The 20,350-nt window shown below is 39.4% G+C and overlaps 1 protein-coding gene across 19 annotated transcripts in view; it reads right to left on the bottom strand.

The window, feature by feature from the left end:
* The window catches only part of EPB41 (erythrocyte membrane protein band 4.1), a 92,807-nt gene that overhangs the window by 47,655 nt on the left and 24,802 nt on the right, over positions 1-20,350 (bottom strand). For 8 of the 19 annotated variants that reach the window (XM_077932013.1, XM_028742812.2, XM_077932014.1 and 5 more), the window contains exons 3-14: positions 20,088-20,318; positions 18,406-18,510; positions 14,108-14,150; positions 12,342-12,417; positions 10,514-10,732; positions 8,706-8,793; positions 6,442-6,594; positions 6,116-6,213; positions 4,943-5,115; positions 3,780-3,896; positions 1,849-1,965; positions 1,338-1,463 (exon numbers count right to left, since the gene is read on the bottom strand). In XM_077932013.1, the coding sequence (XP_077788139.1) occupies positions 1,338-1,463; positions 1,849-1,965; positions 3,780-3,896; positions 4,943-5,115; positions 6,116-6,213; positions 6,442-6,594; positions 8,706-8,793; positions 10,514-10,732; positions 12,342-12,417; positions 14,108-14,150; positions 18,406-18,510; positions 20,088-20,318 (1,546 nt within the window). The remainder of the gene's footprint in view (positions 1-1,337; positions 1,464-1,848; positions 1,966-3,779; positions 3,897-4,942; positions 5,116-6,115; positions 6,214-6,441; positions 6,595-8,705; positions 8,794-10,513; positions 10,733-12,341; positions 12,418-14,107; positions 14,151-18,405; positions 18,511-20,087; positions 20,319-20,350) is intronic. The other 11 variants (XM_077932018.1, XM_077932017.1, XM_028742834.2 and 8 more) reach the window with 3 other exon arrangements.

Genomic DNA, 20,350 nt, shown 5'->3' with positions numbered 1-20,350 from the left:
CAAGAGCCACACACTTAAAATGCTAGTTAAATCCACACTGTAAAAGCACTTGGACATTTCAAATGCTGTTTTTATAAAAACAGCTAATTGTGGTGTGAATAATCACCAATATTACAACAAAAGCCAGATTACTGCTGTTTACCTAATACCAATACACTCAAAACCCAAGACCCAAGAAAATATGAACTTGTTGACTATATACATGTTTGTTTAAAATGGTGGACAGGCCTCAACACTAATGGCCCTTGTGATGTGACTTGCAATACTGCAGTTCTTTCCTGTGCTGTGAGGATAGCATCAAAAGCCCTAGGTTGTATGGGAGAATCTACACCACCTTTCTACAAAACCTTTCTTGGAAACTGGGTCAATGCTTGCATCAGGAGGTGACACAATGTGGACTCTTCCTACATGATATTGGGCTGCTGACATGTTTGCAGTGCAGGTGGGCACCGCACAATAACAATGTCAGAGGGCGCTAAGAAAAACCGCTAAGGAAGCAGGAGAATGTGCAAGTGCAGTACCACCTCCTGCCCCCAACACAAAACACATAAAATGCATTAGTATTAATTAATAGCACCGAGAAATTCTTATCAGCCCACAATTGTATATGTCCCCCCAGAAGAGCCATTGCCTTCACAAAATACATTTTCAAAGGTTAAATTCAAATACCAAGTACATGTTTAATCAATTAAATATACTTAATAATCAAAAACTAAGCTACTCAAGTTAAAGTATGATCTTGGACACCAATCTATGTCTTGCACTCTTTATCATTAACTAGAAGCACTTTAAGTATGGTTAAGAAATTGTGAGCAGGCTGTAGGATCATGCACTTCCTCCTCTGCCTGTTAAGTTCTTTACGGATCCCAAAAGGCAGGAACCTTTTGTGTTTTCCCTCCACACTGTGGGCCTACTCTGCTACTACTGGAAGGTCATGCTTACCTACACTGATCATGCAATTTCTCTAGAGTACGTAAAGTCAAGGGAAAGGCAAAACACAAACACGCCAGAGCATGCATTCTGCAAAGGTTAGAATGGCATTCAATCTACATACAGCCCTTTTCAAAACTGCTATCTATGGATGTTCCCTAACTTTCACAATGCTATTTGGTGCTTAAAGAATGATGGTAATTTAAATTCTTCTTTAACAGTTCTCAACAGAGCTGTTGCTTCTTTGAAATCTCATACCATTCTGTGAGAGTGCCATGCCACTAGTAAGTTTTTGTCACTGCAGTGAGCACTAGTGAATTCTTAGGTGGTAGAAGCAAGAGAGAGTGTATTAACTACAAAGGAGAAAATATTAGCCACACAAGTGTGAAAAGCTATCACTGTTATACCTGACTCCTCCTGAACTGTTTCAAGTAATAGAGGTTTTTGTTCTAGATTCTGCACCACAATTGTTTTTTCTTCCTTCTCCTCTTCTTTTATTGGGCTTATGTCAAACTTTTCAAGAACATGTATGGCTAAAAAAAGTTATGCATTCATTTTAAAACTGTTAAGAATAAAAGGGAAAGACTACTAGGACTACATTTGCTGGCAAATCTGGCCTTGCCTGAATGCTAACCTTACAGAGTATTTATTATTCCTTATCTTAAGCTTTTAAAAATAAGATTCCAGTAATATGTTTCAATAAATCATGCACTACACAAAGACAGATACAGCATAAAATTGCTATTGATTTATTTAGAAAGGTTGCATACTTTTGTGTATGGTATGGTTAGTTCAGCGACTATCATGTGGGGGCTTATATTATTGATATTAGCCTTTAGGATCTTAATATTCTCAACGGGGGAGAAAGCAGAAAGGAATGTTAAACCACACTCATATGAGAAGCTGTCACACTTGTACCTGACTGTTTTTCTAATGATTCCACTAATTTTGTTTCTGGAACAGGAACTTTAAATACTTCAAACTTCAGCTCTTCCTCAGTCACTATTTTTTCAAAATTCTCAAGCGTATCTTTCGCTAGAAGAATTGCACAGTTAATAAACCGCCAGTAAGATTTCAATTTTTAAAACCCTCTAGGTTGTATCAAAGCTTTACTCAAAGCAGACCCATTTAAATTAATGGACCTACATAAGTTGTTGTCGTTGTCGGTGTTTACTGTTCATTGGATTTCTTACCTACCCTTCACCCTAAGGTTCCAGAAAATGCTACAATAATATAAAAATACATTATTAAAACACAGTTTTAAAAAATAATTTCAGACTAACGGTGTGGGTCCTAAAATATCTCTCTTTCTCAGGTGTCAAAGACCAGGGTAAAGAGCTGGAGCTTTAGCGTATGACAAAAGCTATACTGTGAAAGTGCCAGCTGCACCTCTGTATGGAGAGAATTCCATAGATTAGAGGCTGCCACAAAAATGTCCTCACCTGGATCACCAACCTTCAAACTTCTGAGGGTGAAAGAACTACCAAGGCGGCTGCTGCCTTTTGACAATCCTAACACTTGATATATTAGTCATGTCCATTAATTTCAACGGGTTTACTCTGAGTATGACTAGCACTGGATACAACCCTCCCTCTAAAATGCGAAAGTCCAATAGTCAGCCAACAGGCAGAGCTTAAAATTTTTTTTTTACCTATATGAAGAATTTAGTGTATTAGTGGTACAATCATTATGGTTATATTGTTCTTATCTACAACAGAGGCACACATCTGAGGAGAATACAGTTTGTTTAAAGTCACTTAAGAAGTTAGATCCCCATCACAACTCCACCAACTGCACACTAAAATAAGTACAAAGAGCATGCTTTTGTATCAGCTAAGATGTTGTTCTGTAGGAGGCCACATCTCTCAAGTACTTTTGTTCAGCCTTATAGTATGCAATGTTAATATTGTGTGCAAGAAATGATTCTCCAGTGCTCAAATAATTAAAAAAAAACCCACTAGATTTCTAAAATGAATTCATGCAGAAAGAAATGTACAGGGATAAACCCTACTTCATTTGTATAAAGCTAAAGAGGAGCTCCCAATACCAATAAGCAGAATGCTCTGACTAGATCCTGTTGATAAGAATATAACAGAATAACATGAAAGGTTAGCGTGAAGAAGCCAAACTGAAAACTAGTTCAAGACCCATTGTAAGAGTCTTTTCATTATGACAGAAATGTGCTCAGCTAATATAGCAAATGCAAATGTATATTAGATGAGAAGCTATGCAGTTTCTAAGTATCAGTTTTTGGGGAAAGTATTATGAAAAATTATATGTCTTTAGAGACACACTTAAGTTTTCGTAAGAAACTTAAGGCCTCATTAACATTAATTCTGAAACAACTGAAAGAAGCAAGTGTGTCCTATACACCTGGGAGAGTTTGAATACAATTTTAGGGTTGCAAATCTATTATTTTCCAGCACAGCAATTAGAAAGCTCTCAATCTGAGAATTCAGATGTGGGGTGGTGAGGGGCAGGAGTGGGGGGAGACAGCTCCATCTCAAGTTCTTTTCTTTCCATTCCATTATGTTGCAATTTGATACAGCATGAGCAAATATTTGTATTTCAGTCACCTGACAATTAATTCAAAGTGCAAAGCATTTTTGCCAGCCCTCTGAAATCTATGCTACTGCTGATGCAAGGGCTTTTACGGAGTGAAGTACAGAAGTGGCCAACTGTGTTCTGACCAGTTAAGACATTGTTTTATTTCTTTGAAGGGGGAAAAACGGGTGCCAGAACATACGAAGCATTTCAGATTCAGATAAGATGTCTCAGCTCATGAAAGGATAGAAAAGGCACTGCAGAGGCAAGAAGAGAGAGAGAATCAGAGCTACCCACAGCGATACCTGGCTTCTCTCGAATTTGTTCCACAGGTTCTGATTCCGGAACCCCAACCAACACCACATCCTCCTGCTTCTCCTCCTCTACGGGTTTGAACTCTATTTTTTGAGAGCCACGTTTAGCTGAAGAAATTGTGTACATGTTACAGAATATTCAGGATATAGTATATATAAAGAGAACATTGTAGATTTTAGTCTGGATATAATTATTGTTTGCTCTTATTCTTTGTTGTTGGTTCTTCAATTTGAGTTTCAGCAGGGCAATGATGGAAAGTGGAATTTTGCCTCATTCAAAAATAGTTTACAATTTTATCTCAAATTGTACAGCTGTTAGTTAGAATTAACAGGGTGCATTCAAACGCACACCATTTAATTTGGGGGGATAATATAAAAGCTACCTTTATGAATGTTCAGAATTTTAGAGTCCAGTTCTTACATTATCTCATCAACTTGGGATTCATTACAATCCCAATCATGCCTTGTCCCATGTAACCTTGGACCAAATGTGAAGAGCCTATGTTGTGACTTCTCCTCACACCAGCATCAATGCTCTTAGAAACCAGCTCCTCACATTTCCCAACAGAGAAGGAATGGAGTTGCAGTGGCACCCATGTGTTCAGGATGTGGTAAGAACTGTGTATAAGTTACTGAGTTCTACGTTCTTTCTTCCCCTAGGGCATATACGATGGACAACCTTGTAAAACAAATTAATTTAATAATTTTTAAAAGAAAACACCACTTGATAAAGAAAAAACCTTTAAACGAATATGAGCATCTGAAAACCAAATTAAACTGAAGCTCTGAGCAGAATCTGTAAACAGAAAATCTACAGATTAAGACTGGTATAAGGGGGTCCCTATAGCAAAGCTCCCGTTGCTCGGTCCCAGCACCTGCCAACCTAGCAGTTCAAAAGCACCCTCGGGTGCAAGTAGATAAATAGGGACCGCTTACTGGCGGGAAGGTAAACGGTGTTTCCGTGTGCTGTGCTGGCTCGCCAGATGCAGCTTTGTCACGCTGGCCACGTGACCTGGAAGTGTCTCCGGACAGCGCTGGCCCCCGGCCTCTTAAGTGAGTTGGGCGCACAACCCTAGAGTCGGACACGACTGGCCCGTACGGGCAGGGGTACCTTTACCTTTTTTATAGCAAAGCAGGGAAGTTTAGATACTCACCGCCATCAAGACTTCTAGAGGCCCGTTTACTTGCTGTCCGTTCAAACTGTGGTGCAGGTCTATCAATCAGGGCACTAGCTTGTCTTGTCTGTGCCTGTGTCCGACCACTGTATCGGAATTTAGAACCCAGTACCAGGAACCTGCTCTTGGGAATTGCTTCAGTGGATGTTAGCCTAAAATGCATGTGAATATTTCCACATTACTCATCTCCAACCAATAAACCAATAATGACAAGTCAAATAAGATCCAGCGTGGTGGCAATTATTTGCATAAGATAAACCCATAGGAACTTAAATTGTATGAGTTAGACCATGGTGGCCATCACAACCCCAATGGTGTCACCAAGTGCTCCCCCTATATTTCCCCCACACATGAGTACCATTCACTCATATGAGAAAAATAAACAGCTGCACTTAGGGTAGCAAGCCATGGGGAAAGGCCACAGCTCAGCGGTAGAGCAGGTGTTTTGCATGCAGAAGGGCTGGGAGGAACTGCTACCTGAAACCCAGGGGAACCACTTCCTGTCCATGTCAACAATACCGAGGAAGGTAAATAGTCTGCTTCAGTATAACGCAGCTTCCTATAATCTTAGCATTACATTGAATGAAGACAATGACTCATCCAAGATGGTTCTGAGAAAGCCATGTGGAATATCTGAACCCAGGTATCCCTGGTTCATCCACTCTACTGTACCACAGTGGTCCTCAGTTAATGAAATCCCTTTATGAGCACTCATTCCTATTACCACATTCTCATTTCTTCATTCTTCCTATGGTGAAAGTTGACTACCTACATTTTATTACGCATTTGCAGATTAATGGGCTTAGCTCAGTGGCAGAACATTGCTTTGCATACAGAAGGTCCCCAGAATGTCCAGGTAGGGTTAAGAAAGACTCTTGCCTGGAACCCTGGAGAGCTGCTGCCAGTCAGTGCAGATAATACTGAGCTAGATGGACCAAGGGTTTGACTAGGTGTAAGGCAGCTTCCTATGTTCCTGTTTTCCTGTCTGAACAATTCTGTGCAAATTAGAGGCTTCCTTCCCAACTCCTGGCAATGTATGCCAACAACTGGAATAAAAACTTAACACAGCTTTTACACACACACACACACACACACACACACACACACACACACACACCATTTGTCATATTGGATGGGGGGAAAGAAACATACCTGAAAAATGTATGATGCTCAACACAAACTTTCCACAGTTTCTTAGCTGCCCGATAACTAGGAAGCTTGAATCCAATTGTACTTTCATATTGTTCATGCTGCAGAGAGCAACAGTACAGAATAAGTTTCAAACTATGTTCGAGGACAGCCTCACATAAAGTGCATTGTAAGAATCAAGCCAGAAAACTATCACGTTAGACCTCTGTCCACTGCAATACAATTTGGACAATCTGGAGAACAGTTCTTCTGCTCTGTCAATATTTTTCTTAGACATAAGTCAGATTTTTAAAAAAGGAATGAAAATAGTATATGAGTCCATAGCCTACCTCGCCAGGTCGAATTTTGATAAAAAAGCTGCTGCGCTTGTAGGAAATCTTCAACACTTTGGGCCAAGGGAAACGGTTGATTCTCAATTTATCTTTGTAGACAAGAAGGCCACTGGAGCAGACTCCCAAAGTAATATCCACACCTTCCAAGTCCTACAAAAGCAGAGTTCGGAACACACTTCACACATGTTGGCAAATCCACTTTGCAGCATTCAAAGCACTCGCCCTCTATGCCCCTTACTCATTTCTCAGGCCCCAGAATTCGTAGTGAGATATTCTGTTACTTTATTTTTATGATGCTACTGAATCTGTCTCCCCACTTTTCAAACATTCAACAGCCAGAAATCACTAACTGCTTAAGCATTCCTCCCAACATGTATTTGCAGACATGACAACTCTTTCCACTACCTCTTATGTGAAAAACGCTTCTCCCTAAGTGTCCTGTACTGCATTATCTTCAAACAATTGATTATCAGGGGGACCTCTGTAGGTCCTGTTACTGAGAATCACTGTCCCAGACGGAAGAGCAATGACAAAAAGGCCATGAGCAAGTTTATTTATAAGTTCTAGGGTAGAAAGAAAATTGTACTTAGGCTACACACTACCAGGAACTGACTTTTCTACTCACAAAAATAGAAAGATTCAAGTGGAAATAGAATAGATGAGTGAAAAACTTCCACCCCCGGACAAGCTAATTTTTTTTGAAGAAACTAGGATACTAGGACACCCAGCAGTCACAGTTGTGCTCTGATTATTTAATGATTGGCTCAGTACAAAAGCATCAATACTAAAAATCTTTCCAGTCGAGTTTTTATTGACCATCTTATTAAGATTATTCTGCCACACAGTGACAAATTTAGATCTTTTCAGAAAATACAACTCACCTTTCTGAACCAAAGCCTACTCAATGCACAATCAACTATAAAAAAGCCAATTTTAAAAAACTTTATCTAGCAGCATAATACACACAGGCCAATAAAATACATATAATATGCTCCATGCCCTATAGCAGGTCTCACAAACTCAAAGCAACTGGGTATGATGGAACATCTCCTGCAGAATCCAAGAGATTTTAGAGCAATGATGGGTTCTAATGAAACTCCCTCCTTTGGGTAGAGAAGAATGAGGTTGTACAGGCTAGCAATCAAATACATGTCTACTCAGAAGTAAGCCCCATTGAGTTTAATGGAACTTACTCCTAAGTGTGTACAGGATTGCAGCTTATGTATTTGTGGGACAGTCACTCAGATACACTACAGAATGAAATGGGACAGCAGATTCCATAGGAATGAATTCACCCCAAAGTATCCAACAGACCCTTATCTATAAATTGAAAGATATACTGATTTGGTTACTATGTGGTTGTAAACATCAAATACATAGCAACCATTTTTAAATGGTCAAGAATGTTATTTCTGAATGAGGTATGAACTCTGTCATCTGTAGGGCGGACACCACATTTCAGGCTGTAAACCCATTCCAAGTATGATTAGATTAACTAGATCACATGAGGAATTCCTTGGCTTCAACCTCTGTTGCAATAATCCAAAACTGTCATGCCTAGCCATGAACCAGTACCATACAGATAGTTCTCAGAGAACAAACCCAACACCCTATACATCAAAGATATAGGGGAGGAGGCAAGATCCATTGGAACAAGTGCTGAGGATCACCTGGAAGGAATCTCCAGAGGGAGATTTGCTGAAGAACCATCAGTGTTGTCAGAGGAGGAAGTAAAATCCCACCCCTAGCCCTTGAGAATGCCAGTGCCAAAAGGTCCAAGTCCAGGTTGAAGAGTAACAACACAGCATGTGTCTATGGATCTAGAATAGGTCTCATTGAGAGCAAGCAAGACTGGAAACAACAGCTGTGGTCCAGGAGGCCACTGTCCATTTGACTTGGAAACAACATAGGTCTCTGGTTTCTTGAACCTGAACCTAGTCTCCTCTGCCTGCTGTGTTGTATCCTTGCCTGGATTTGACCTGGGACTGTTACGTGCCTTTGTCTATGGATTACAGTAGGGTCCTTTGCTTGTTTTGGACACTGCTGAAACATCATTCCAGCTCTCCTTCATTAATATCTTGGGAGAAGACTTATACTTCTCTGGATGGGACCCTAGACCCTGAGGGGCACCTACTGGAACATGATAAAAACCAAGAACCCTCCCTACTCACGGTATCGAGTAGGAGGGAGAAGATGAAAACCAAGGGCTTTGCACATTAAAAGTAAAAATATTATGATATGAAACAAGTATTTTCTTCTACCTTGGCGTGATGAAGATCAACTCCATACATAGACAGCTTTTTTGCATTCTCAAGAAATTCCAGATCAGCTTGAGCAGGAGTCATACATCTACAGAAATATAATGGAAAATGATACAGCAAGCCCACTATTTGCTTATTTCGCAGGGTGGTTTTAAAAAAACAAATCAATAGCAGATACTACAGTACATGCATTTATCAAAAGAAATAAAAAAAATGGATCCTGCAAATCTCTTGTTTTTTTAACCCTTCAGTGAGTTCTTTAGCACTAGAATGGTAACTTTCTAAAATAATAATTATTATTGATATACAACATCCTAGGAATTATCTATTTGCTACAGATTCTCCAAAAGCGGTTAGCTTGCAAGAATGTGGTTAACAAATTAAACTAGACAAACTAAAGAAGACAGAAACATATCGCCAAAAGGTACCAGAAAAATGTATCTCAGATATGTGTACAATAAAAACACTGGAACAGTTGGGGAGTAAAAAAAAGTAATAAATCAACAAATCAGTTAAGGTTACAAACTTATGCATGGCTTCCTGGGAGTGGACTTCACTTAACACAGTGCCAGTTTCTTGAGTAACCAGGCTTAGAACTAAGCTGCAGCTCTTGAAAATTAAAAGCAAGGGCATATGAAATCACTTAAGGGAAAAGACATGCTAGGGACAAGTAAATATGGAGTTATGTGAACTTATGCTCAATATGAGGCTGTTTTCTGTCTTGAACTTTACTAACAAACTTCATCTCAGTGGTACAGCAAGACAGCGCTTCACAGATGCTTTGTTTAAATGTTTAAACCTCCCACCTCCTTTCTAGTCTTGCTGTGTATTCATGGAACAGAAGGACTGGTGTATTTATAGAAGTTATTCCTAACAGTATGAGACGTCTCTTCCAGCCATATGGTGCATTGAGAATTGAGCCACAATCTATTACTGAAAAGAGTTTCAAAATACACTTCAGGGTAACTGTAACAAGTATTGTTATAAAATATTTCTTACCAAGCTCAAGTATCAAAGATGCTTAGAAGTGAGTCTTAAATCACACCCAGTGCGAAGTTCCGTGTCATTTTTTTTATGTTAATTAAACATAAGTCCAATTGAAGATCCATACACAGGGGTTTGAATAATTCGCAACAGTAGCACAATTAAGGGATGCTTCACACATGAAATGTTTTGGACAAAAGATAATCTCCAATGGAGGGGGGGCATGTTTGAAGGCCTTGAAAGTATTTTGCAAATGTCGGAAGCTACTTCACAGAACAGGTTTCAAATACTTGTACACGTCTTCACACATGCACGTTCTTCAACTTTATCTTATTTTAATTTTATTTTATTTTTGGTGCATGCAACTTAGAACAGGAAAAGCCAATATGGCCCCCTCTGGATGTTGCTGCCAGCATGGCCAATGGTCAGGAATGGTGGGAGTTGGTGTCCAACAATGTCAGGAGGTCACTATACTGACGATCCCCGACTTACAAGAAACAAATGAAGAAAAATCTGCTTCCTGACCCCTGCAGCAGTCTCAATGCTAGTCATCAGGCTTAGTTTCTGGGGTACCAATTGTTACTGGGGACCTGGATTTTTGCACCCCTATTCACAGTTTTCTTTTGCATAGATCCTATTTCCCTTTAAGGTTATATGAAATTTCTTTTTAGCATATTAATTTTATTATTTCAATTTCTATTCAGCCCCTCATTGATCCAAAATCCCAGGGAGGTTTGCAATATGTATCATAAGCATCAATAAAATGAAGCTAATAACAATGTAAACATTAAAAAGTCATACAAAAATGCTAAATTTAAAATTACCTATAGGTCTTATGTAGTTCCATGACCTTGTCTTCCAGTTCCTTTGTCTGATTTGGGGCCAGCTTAAATTCACTGACATAATCTGGGCTATGAAGATCTGGGTCAAAGTCTCCTAGTTCTGACTGGATTGTGTAAGAACCCAGCAAAGCTAATGTAGCAAAGGAGCAAGGAAGCCGTCCATTGAGAATGTCTTTTCTTAGCTGGAGACACAAATAGTACCTACAAAGGAGGAAAAGAAAGCCTCAGAATGCGGAATTCAAATTCTGATGACAAAACAGTGGACATTGGTGCTGGCTAGCACCACAACAGTGTTCTTCATTAGAAATATGTTAGTGTGCTTCTCGCTTGGAACAGTCTACCCCTACTTTCATATGACTGCAAATTCTACCAGGCCATATGGACAGGGAACCCACATGAATAAAGTATTGTTTGTCTGTATTTAACATAGACAACAACAATCAGGCGAGGATGCTCATACTACACAATCTGGAACAGGCACTTGGATTATCATTACATAGCATAACACTCAGTCTCTTTTCTCCTCCGTTATTTACAGCTGACTGAAAGCAGAAAAATAAAATAAGTTCCTCAACAAGAAAATAACACTGGACCTGTATAATGAGCAAGATCCTATATCCAATAAAATGGAAGATGGGCTACAGAAGCCTCTGAGTGTACAAATGGAGCGGACACTAGGTGTGCAGGGCAGCCAGCACCATATTCTTTTCCCAGGGGTTGATGGATTCCTCAAATCACTGACTGTTGCTCTGCAATTGTGCCTCCTAGCAATGAAACTAGCCTCTCGGGTCTGGGCTGGCCCTTGTACACAAATTACTCCTGTCTAAGACGTTCCCAATGAATCCTGGTTACATCTGGTAGAGGAGATCACACCTGGAGAGGGAACCCTCTTGAGTTCTGCAGCCAAGCCGCCAAGCCACTCAGCCTCCTCCTGCTACCTTTTAGCCACCACGCCATCACCCGGAAAGTGCAAGATCCAGAGATACTTTCCCTAGCATGGGACATGGACCTGCAGATCCAACAGTGCAGTCAGAGGTATGCCACTGAGCACCTGTTCTTTCCAGCACTCATGTGAAAGACTGGATATCATCCATTGTTCATTGCATGTTTAGAGCTTAAAGAGGTTTACAGTCTTAAATTTCTCATGCTCACAACTGCCTTTTTACAGGCCAGTTTTCCCCATTTTTTTAAAGTTGGAAGTATGAATGGGTTTGTAAGCTAGTATAAAGAATGGAGTTTGTTTTTTAAAGAAGGTATTATTTTTACAGGGACACAATCTATTTCCAAGATCTCTAAAATGCTCCACTGAGTTCCCTTATTACCAGACATTAAGTCAGTCATGTTACTAAGTTGACAAGCAATGTAATAACTCTTTGAATTTGGGATTCCCTGTCATTAGTTCTACATACATATACACAGGGTTGTAACTTTTTTACTGATTTTACTGTTTTATCTTTCATAAGAAATTTTGAGGAGGTTTTTTTACAATCAAGTAGTGTATAAATTTAATGAACTAAATAAATAATAAATATTCAAAAACAGCGTATCACAAACAGCTTTTCAAACACCTCTCTTTTCCAAAGCTGTTTGTCATGCGTCATAATGTAGCTTGTCAAACAGAAATGCAAGTTTTAGAGTCCTTAGGCTTCTGGAACTAAGCACACAGTTCTTTGAATCCTGATGAGTATTTATCAGTTGTTTTATCCTATAATTTCATTCATTATTTGTCACAATTATATCCTGCCTCCCATTACACTTTCCTAAATTACAACATTACTTGATTGTTAGCTTTCCTAAGAGCACTACAGACCTTGTTATGTCCTCTGTCAGCTGTGCTGGATCCGGAGGATAGAACTTGACATTGAAAGTGAATTCCCATGGGCCTCCTGCAATTAAAACCAGATTTGTTGTGAGTTTCCCTTTATAATATTGCTTTCAAGTAATATTAAATACGCAATATAGATATCATGAGATAAAAATAAACACAATGAATATGACATTAGGAACACAGTCCCACTGGTATGTCTCACCTTCAACAAAGCAATGGTTCCCTGACATCCTTGGGATCTCCAGGTAGGACTGGGAAAGACTCCCTTCTGAAATCTTGATGAGCCACTGACAGTTGGCATAGACAAAAGCTAGATGAGCTAGGTGGACTAATGGTCTGACTCAGTGTAAGACCATTCTATGTGTTCCTCTAGTGCAGGGGTCACCAACATGGTACCTACAGACACACCTGCAGAACTCCCTTGGCACCCATAGGTTTTCCTCCCCCTGCTGAAATAAGTCTTGAAAGAAACATTCTATTGTAGCCAATAGAATAGTTGCTTAGTTGCAGTGTGTATGTTGCTCATAACAGTTTATCCAGTTTGCAAATATACACATGGACCCAAAGAGGATGATAACCCCTGCTCTAGTAGATCCTGGCCCATAACCATGAGGGCTTTTCAGTAGTGGGCTCCTCCACATAAATGGAACTCATTCCACACTGACGCAAGTAAATATGAATCTCTTCTGTGAAATTTTTAACAGTGGTTTAGATTAATTTGACGACTTTTCCCCTGCTGTACTACATTATGATTTTTTATGTACCAGCTATAATTTGGTAAAGTTTTTATTAAATTTGTATTTGCTTCATTTCAGTACACTACCCTATGATTGTACACAAAAACAAACGCAGCAAGTTTGCGTGTCGAGACCCCAAGGCCACCCCCTCGTTGATGAATGAGACACAAGGACACAGATACTAGGTTAGTGCTATTGGGCAAATTTAGGCCACAACTTTATTGGTTACAGAATGTGAGCGGTATTGGCTTAGGCACTGGAATTGATCGGACTATATCTGACTCCTGCCTGTCACGCAGGGAGTCCTGTAAGGGTCAACCACCAGTAGGGGGAGCTTGGTGACCCCCCCCCCCCCCGCCAGCAGATTGGCTGGCTGGATCTATGACGCGGCTGGGACCTCCAAGTGATGAGGGACTTGCAGTTGGGAACTGGAGCAGGACTTGGGAACTGGAGCAGATTTATCATCCCAAGATAAAGAAAAGTTAAATCAGTGGTGGGTAACATCCAGCCTACAGATCTAATCAGGCCTACCAAACCTCTCAGTTTAGCCCATCAGGCCATATTGGGTGGACCACACCCAGCTATCACTCACGAGACATCAAATGTAGGGAGTGCACACCTGATTTTTCCTTTGCAGCAGTGGCTTTCATTTGGCACTGTTCAAATTTGGTGCTGGATGCAAGCTGTGTTGACAATGGGCGTTTAAACCAGAAGTGACTTGCAAGTCCACCCTTAATTTTCAATGATGTTGCTATATTCTAAATTTAAACAATTCCTACTTTAAAAAACATAACCTATACAAACTGTCCTCCTGCAGAAAAGCCACAGTTTTATTAAAAGAAAAACTACATAATATGGAAAACAGAGGACTTGCACTCTGTTTAAATTTGTCCTGATCTATTCTATCACCCTTACATGAACTCCAGCAATGCTGAGTGCTTCTTTTGATTGCATGCCAAGGCTATAAATATCTACCATTTCTTTTATAAAAAACAGACTTGAGCCACTTACCATGAACTTGTTTTTTTATCTCTTTGGCAGCATCCAGCCATGTCTGCAAGAAAACAGTAGCAATTAGTCATATACAGTCTGACAACAGTTGCAAAGAATATGGCCTGAAAATGTACTGTCACTGAGTTAAGTAGCAACCATCATTGGATGCCAATTGGGTTATCTTAGATTGCAAAAACACTGCATATAGGATTAATTAAAATTTGATCTTTGGGGGCACTGACATAATCAATAGATTAGGCATTTAACTATGGACAAGCAGCCATGGTTTTATTTAGGCACAGTTAATTTTTCTCTGACAGCCAGACTACAACAAACATTAAATGTGGGTTTGCAATTAACATGCATGGTTTTTTAAAATGGTTATTCAAAGCTACTTGGGGATTGATGATTATTGGGATTGTAGCAGGCGGGGAGGATAATCTAATCCTTTTTTTCCATGCTGTAGTCATGAACAAAAAACCAAAAAAACCCTCTCCTCTGAAGTTGCTATGTGCATTGGGAGGAAATCTTTCATTGCCACCAAAGGAAAATTTCCTCCAGATACAAATACAACTTCAGAGGAGTGGTTCTATCAGGACCACAAGCAGGAGAAGAAAGGATTAAACTCCCCAACCACCACCATCTGTAGCAATCCGGACAATTACCAGTGAAATGGATGGTGCCATTTTTGCTTCACATTGAGTTATTATATAGTATTTGAAAAACTCATTACATAAAAGACACAGAGCTCTAGTCCATGAAAACATAGACATACCTATGCTTTTGATGAATAAAAACTAGCCTAAATCACCCGCTGGCAATAATAAAAAGTGGCAAATTAAAACAAATTAAGAACCAGCGGAACCCAAACCTTACAAAATAAAACCTATTTACTTGGCAAGGAAAACGTAGCTAAGATGTTGCCCAGTAGGCCTCCCTAGGAAGAAAAACAAAGCTATCTTTCCATTGGCAGCATTTGGAAGTTCCCAGTTCAGTCACTAAGATTACTATTCTATGGCTGGCAACTGGAACTGGGTGCACATCTGGTCTTCCTGGCTCACAACCATAATATTTCACTAATATGAACTCATACAGTAATCTTGAAGATTGACATATATAAATAATCTCTTACAAGATGCTTGGTGGGGCTCCAAGTGGTTCAAAGTTCTCTGAATTTGCCTCACTTAAACAGCTTACTGACAGAATGTGAGTTCAAAGTTATTTCTGCCATACTACAGCATTAGGCAAGTTAGTAATTAGGAAAATGAACATCCATGCAGCTGTAATTGCTTCTGGAAAGTGTCATTAAAAAAAACCCTTAACTCGAAATATCTTTTAGGAACCAGTTATTTCCACACGGTGTCTGCATACAAATCCATGGTTAATGGTTTATCATGAACACACAGACCGCTCCCATTTTGCTCCTTGCCAGTGCTCAGGAGCAACAACTATGACTCTTGGCTTAGTGTTGCATCCAAACCAGGAATCGATGTTTGTATCATTAAAACAAACTATCATTAGCAAGTCAAGACGAAACCTTGGCTTCGGACCTTGGTTGGTTTGGAGTGAAACAAATCACAATCCCTGGTTCAGATGTAGCGCTTGTGATGTAGTGCTTGTGATATAGCACTTGTGATATTTTTGCTCCTGCTAGTTAACTGGGGGGGGGGGGGTGAGAGAAAGAAAGAGAGAGAAAAGAGAGAGAGAGAGAGAGAGAGAGATGGGGGCGGGAAGAGATCAAAGCAGGAACGATTTGCATATTCCGGGTAAACCATTAACTGTGGTTTACCACTATGTGTCGAAGTAGCCAATTTGTCAGCTGCAAAGTTTATGCTACTTCAAGTGCTTTTCTGGTCACCATTAAAAAAAACAGCCTTGATTTTGTGATTACAACATAATATGGCGGTTCGGTGGACTGTTTATTTAATTGGGCCATACTTTTACATGTCCCTGTAAAACCTTGGGCACAGCTTATGACTGTGAGATCTTATACCACAAATCTGTGCTCAGACTACACAATAAGCCAAAACACGGTTTAACTGCTACACCAAGGGGAGGTGGAACAGTGAGAAGCAAAATGGGTGTGATCCCTGGGAGCCAGAGCGCATTCATGCTAAGCCATAGTTTGGCTTAGCATTATGTAGGATGCAGCCTTGCTGTCTTTAGAAAACACTTTTGTTTCTTCTGCCTATACTGTGGTTTGTTCAAATAGTGTAAATATAGTAAATACATTAATAGTACAATCCTATAAACGCCTGATCAGAATTTAGTCTTACTGAGTTCAGTTGGAATGACTTCCCAGTTGTTATTATTATAAAGAATTTAGCCTCTGCAAATCAGTTACTCAAAACTGCTAAGCATTTACATTTTGATAATAGCACTTTGGCTCTTGATACCAGGCAGTACAATATTCCGGTACTGTGTACAGAAACTAGAATGAGGTTACCTGTTTCATTTTCACGTGACTTAAGCAGGATTTAGAAATCAGGTCTAGTGAGGTGAAAGAATAGCCTACTTATCCCTTAAGCTCATCTTTCTTAACCCACAACATTTTACTCTACATGTAATTGGTACAGTTATGGTTAGGTTTAATATGAAGTACTTTGCCATCATTCTAATTGATTGAAGTGTTACAGAATCCACACAACTGAGCACAAAGGCCATTCATATTAACTGTTGTGGATCTGCAATTTTGCAAGCCAGGCAATTTTTTTTAGAACATGCAAATGCTTATGCTGCAACTGTTGGCTTTGCACAGCGATTAAAAAAAATAATAATCCAAACACGGCCGTACAGTCTCTGAATGCAATCATGCATTCATAAAACTCATTCTGTCTGACTTAATCAAAAAGACAATGAGGAGTCTGGGTAATTAATGATACATTTATCCTTTTATTATGTCAGGAATCAGTGGGAAACAATGCTCTCTTACAGGAAAGCATTAAGTTCTACAGAAACTCTTCCAGTGCTTCAAAGATAAACTATTAACTTTTGCTCTCTGGATCACAGTGTGGGGGAAAAATCCCTTTCTTGGAAATAAATTATTTCTCACATGCAAGAACAAAAGATGTTATTGCTGCACACAGTACTATATACATACATACATACATACATACATACATACATACATACTATAAGCTCATTAGAGTTGCACATGCAGCTGTTGCATACCTGCCTACAATTCCCGTATTTGTTCAAATGACCAACAAGAACTACCCATGAATATATGCCTTCTGTCATTGACAAAAGGGGCATGGAGAGAATGGAACTATGAGGTGTTGTCCTCAGTGTTCACTTCAAGTGCAGGAATCAATCTAAGATCCACCTGCAGACTTCTACAATTTGCCAGCAACATCAAGCTCACAGGTAAAGTAAATGGGTCCTATAATTCCTTTATTTGTACTCATTAGATCTGTGGTGATATACATAACTTGATCCAAGATTGCCATGAAAAAGACAGTTACAGATAGCTAGCCGTGTTGGTCTGCCATAGTCAAAACAAAAAAAATTCCTTCCAGTAGCACCTTAAAGACCAACTAAGTTAGTTCTTGGTATGAGCTTTCGTGTGCATGCACACTTCTTCAGATTCTTCAGGTGTATCTGAAGAAGTGTGCATGCACACGAAAGCTCATACCAAGAACTAACTTAGTTGGTCTTTAAGGTGCTATTGGAAGGAATTTTTTTTTGTTATGAAAAAAGACATTTTGATTAGTCATAATACAGCCATCTTCAACTATAGGTGCTCTCTTCCAGGAGTCTATCTATGGGCTGTGTGTCTCTTGGACATCCCAGAATATCATGTTTAAAGAGTCATCTACATCTTAACCATAATATTTCCTACTCCATTTGCAACACAATGGGGCCTCCAGTTTTAATGCCATCATTCAGCATGATCGGATCAAAATCTCCAAGTGACATTAAATTCTACAGCACAGGCTTAATTGGATAAGAATGAACAATGCAGAATGCCTCCACAAAAGATGTCTCTCCTCCCACTTCAAGTACAGCTTTGCCCTGCAGAGGCATTTCCAAAACAGTTGGAGAGAGATGCTGTCCACGGTACTGACTGTCGAGAAAATCCTTTATGTGTGGAGCATTATGCGGTTTCTGGATATTTTAGCACCTTCCAGTGTTAAAGCTAGCTTGTGCAAACTTCCATCAGTATGAAGTCAGACTAGAGAAGTAGGTATTACCTTTCTTTTCAATATGCATTTCAAAGTTTTATTTCTGTTTTCCCAATACAATTCCTTCTTTAATTAAATGCTTTAACATACAATCCTAAGCAGGTGAACTCTCTGTTTTTGCATTCCACTTACCTTGGAGCTTGGGGTATCCCAGATGGCCAGTCCAAAGTAGTCTTCTTCCAAAAGATTGAGGTGATCACATACTTTCTTAAGAAGATCCTGGCCTTTGGCATGTTTCTGCACATGAACACAAATCTGTCATATGTGGTCACTTTTGCTTTGTACATTCTAATGTTCACATCCACAAAGTTATTGTATACAGTATGTCTACCTTCCTTAGGCGTTGACTTATACATCATTAGCCCTTAAAATGAACACTGATCACTTTCAGATTGTTTCATTAAGATGGCTCACTTGGATGCAAAGAGAAAAAGGATATTTTGGCAGAAGAGAGACCTCATGCCGCTCAGGAAAATATCTAGGAAATTCCGTCCATTTTAGGAACATTACTTTACCAAATGCAGGTTCCCCAAACCAGGGATACTGTAGTGATGCAAATGAAGGAGTAAAGGAAGCCTTTCCTCCCTAACTAGTCTTGCTTCTGGTTTTGAATGGTTGGTGGGAAGGGAATGAAGCACTAATGAGTATCTCCTGCAAATGTACACATACTTACTTGCCTTATAAAAGCAAAACAGAATTGAGAACCTAATGGTCCCCTCGTAACGTCTGTTCTGTTTGACTAGTCAGCTCTTCTCTTAGAAAGTAGAAGGTCCCCAAACTCCTGTTCATATTTATTTGATATGGTGGAAAGTAAGATGCAAGTTTGTGGTGATTGAGTAATTCAACTTAACCAGGTAACAGGCAGGTGAATAAACAGCCTGTTTAATTTAACCAGCAGTTCGCTCTAAGTTTGTACATGTGTGTTTGGCTAAGAGCCAAACCAATAATGTCACCTGGAGCCCCAAACACATAAATCAGCAAAGCAACATTCTTCGTTTGCCAAGGCTTGAATTTCTATGCTCCAACAATGCCTTGCCCTCAGCTAACAGACCCCATTAAAAATACTCTAAATAGCTGCTTTATACTATCAGAACATTGTCTATTTTGGTTAAGAAAAGTTCTCCAGGATTTCAAACTGGGTTCCTTTACTCAAAGATGCTGGAGAGTGAACATGGGACCTTATGCAAGGTTAGCATGTGTTCTACTGCTGAACTATGGCTCCTTACCACATGCAGCAGCATGTCCTGTAGCTTCTACATCATTGCAAGAAGCTAAACCCCCTTCTACGCTCTGCACACAGGATGAAGATATAAGTTTATAAACACCACACTCACGTAAAGCCACTGCTGTATTAGCAGGCAGAAGCTAATCTTATGCAATAGTAATAGTATCATTAGTGTTGTACATGGATGAACTGACCTAATTATACAGGATCATTTAAGGTAACTGTTTTGCTCAAGCAGTCATGAAAACCCAGCCAAGATACGTATCTGCCCTGAGATTTAACTAGGGAACCTGAGATCATCTTATGGAAAAGGAGAGACTGTGATGCATCTTGACACTTGAACCCTTTCAATTTCACTCTGTAAAATTCTATTATTGTTAGTAGTAGTAGTAGTATTCCTGATAATGTCCTCAAATCAAGCGGGCCAAAAGTCCAAACAAAATACTGCTCCTTTTATCATCTTCTAGACATTACTAAAGCAATTTATCTTAAACCTGCAAATTGTATTCTTTAAACTATATTAATAAATTCTGATAGTGTTAAAATCATTTTTCTTTTTAATAATAAAAATAGATTAAGATATGCTTACATCCAGGGAACACTCAAACATTGTGTCATCCAGCAAAATAATCTTGCAGTGCATGTTGTTTCTGGGCCTTCTGGCTGTTTTCTGAGAACCTTTTAAGTCTTTGTCTGCTTTCACCTTGGTATTCTCCTTTTTTTCTTCCACCTGCTCCCCCTGCTCTCCTTCTTCCTTAATTTCAAGATCTCTATTTTCTGGATCTTGATCTTGATCTTCTCTTCTATCTTCCTGAGCAGGCTGAAATTAATGGATAAAAGTTAGCAATTTTG

Source organism: Podarcis muralis, chromosome 7 (genome assembly GCF_964188315.1).
Source record: "Podarcis muralis chromosome 7, rPodMur119.hap1.1, whole genome shotgun sequence".
In the NCBI taxonomy this organism is placed as follows: Eukaryota; Metazoa; Chordata; class Lepidosauria; order Squamata; family Lacertidae; genus Podarcis; species Podarcis muralis.
The sequence above is the reverse complement of the archived record's forward strand: the minus strand, read 5'-3'. Positions and strand labels throughout refer to the sequence as shown.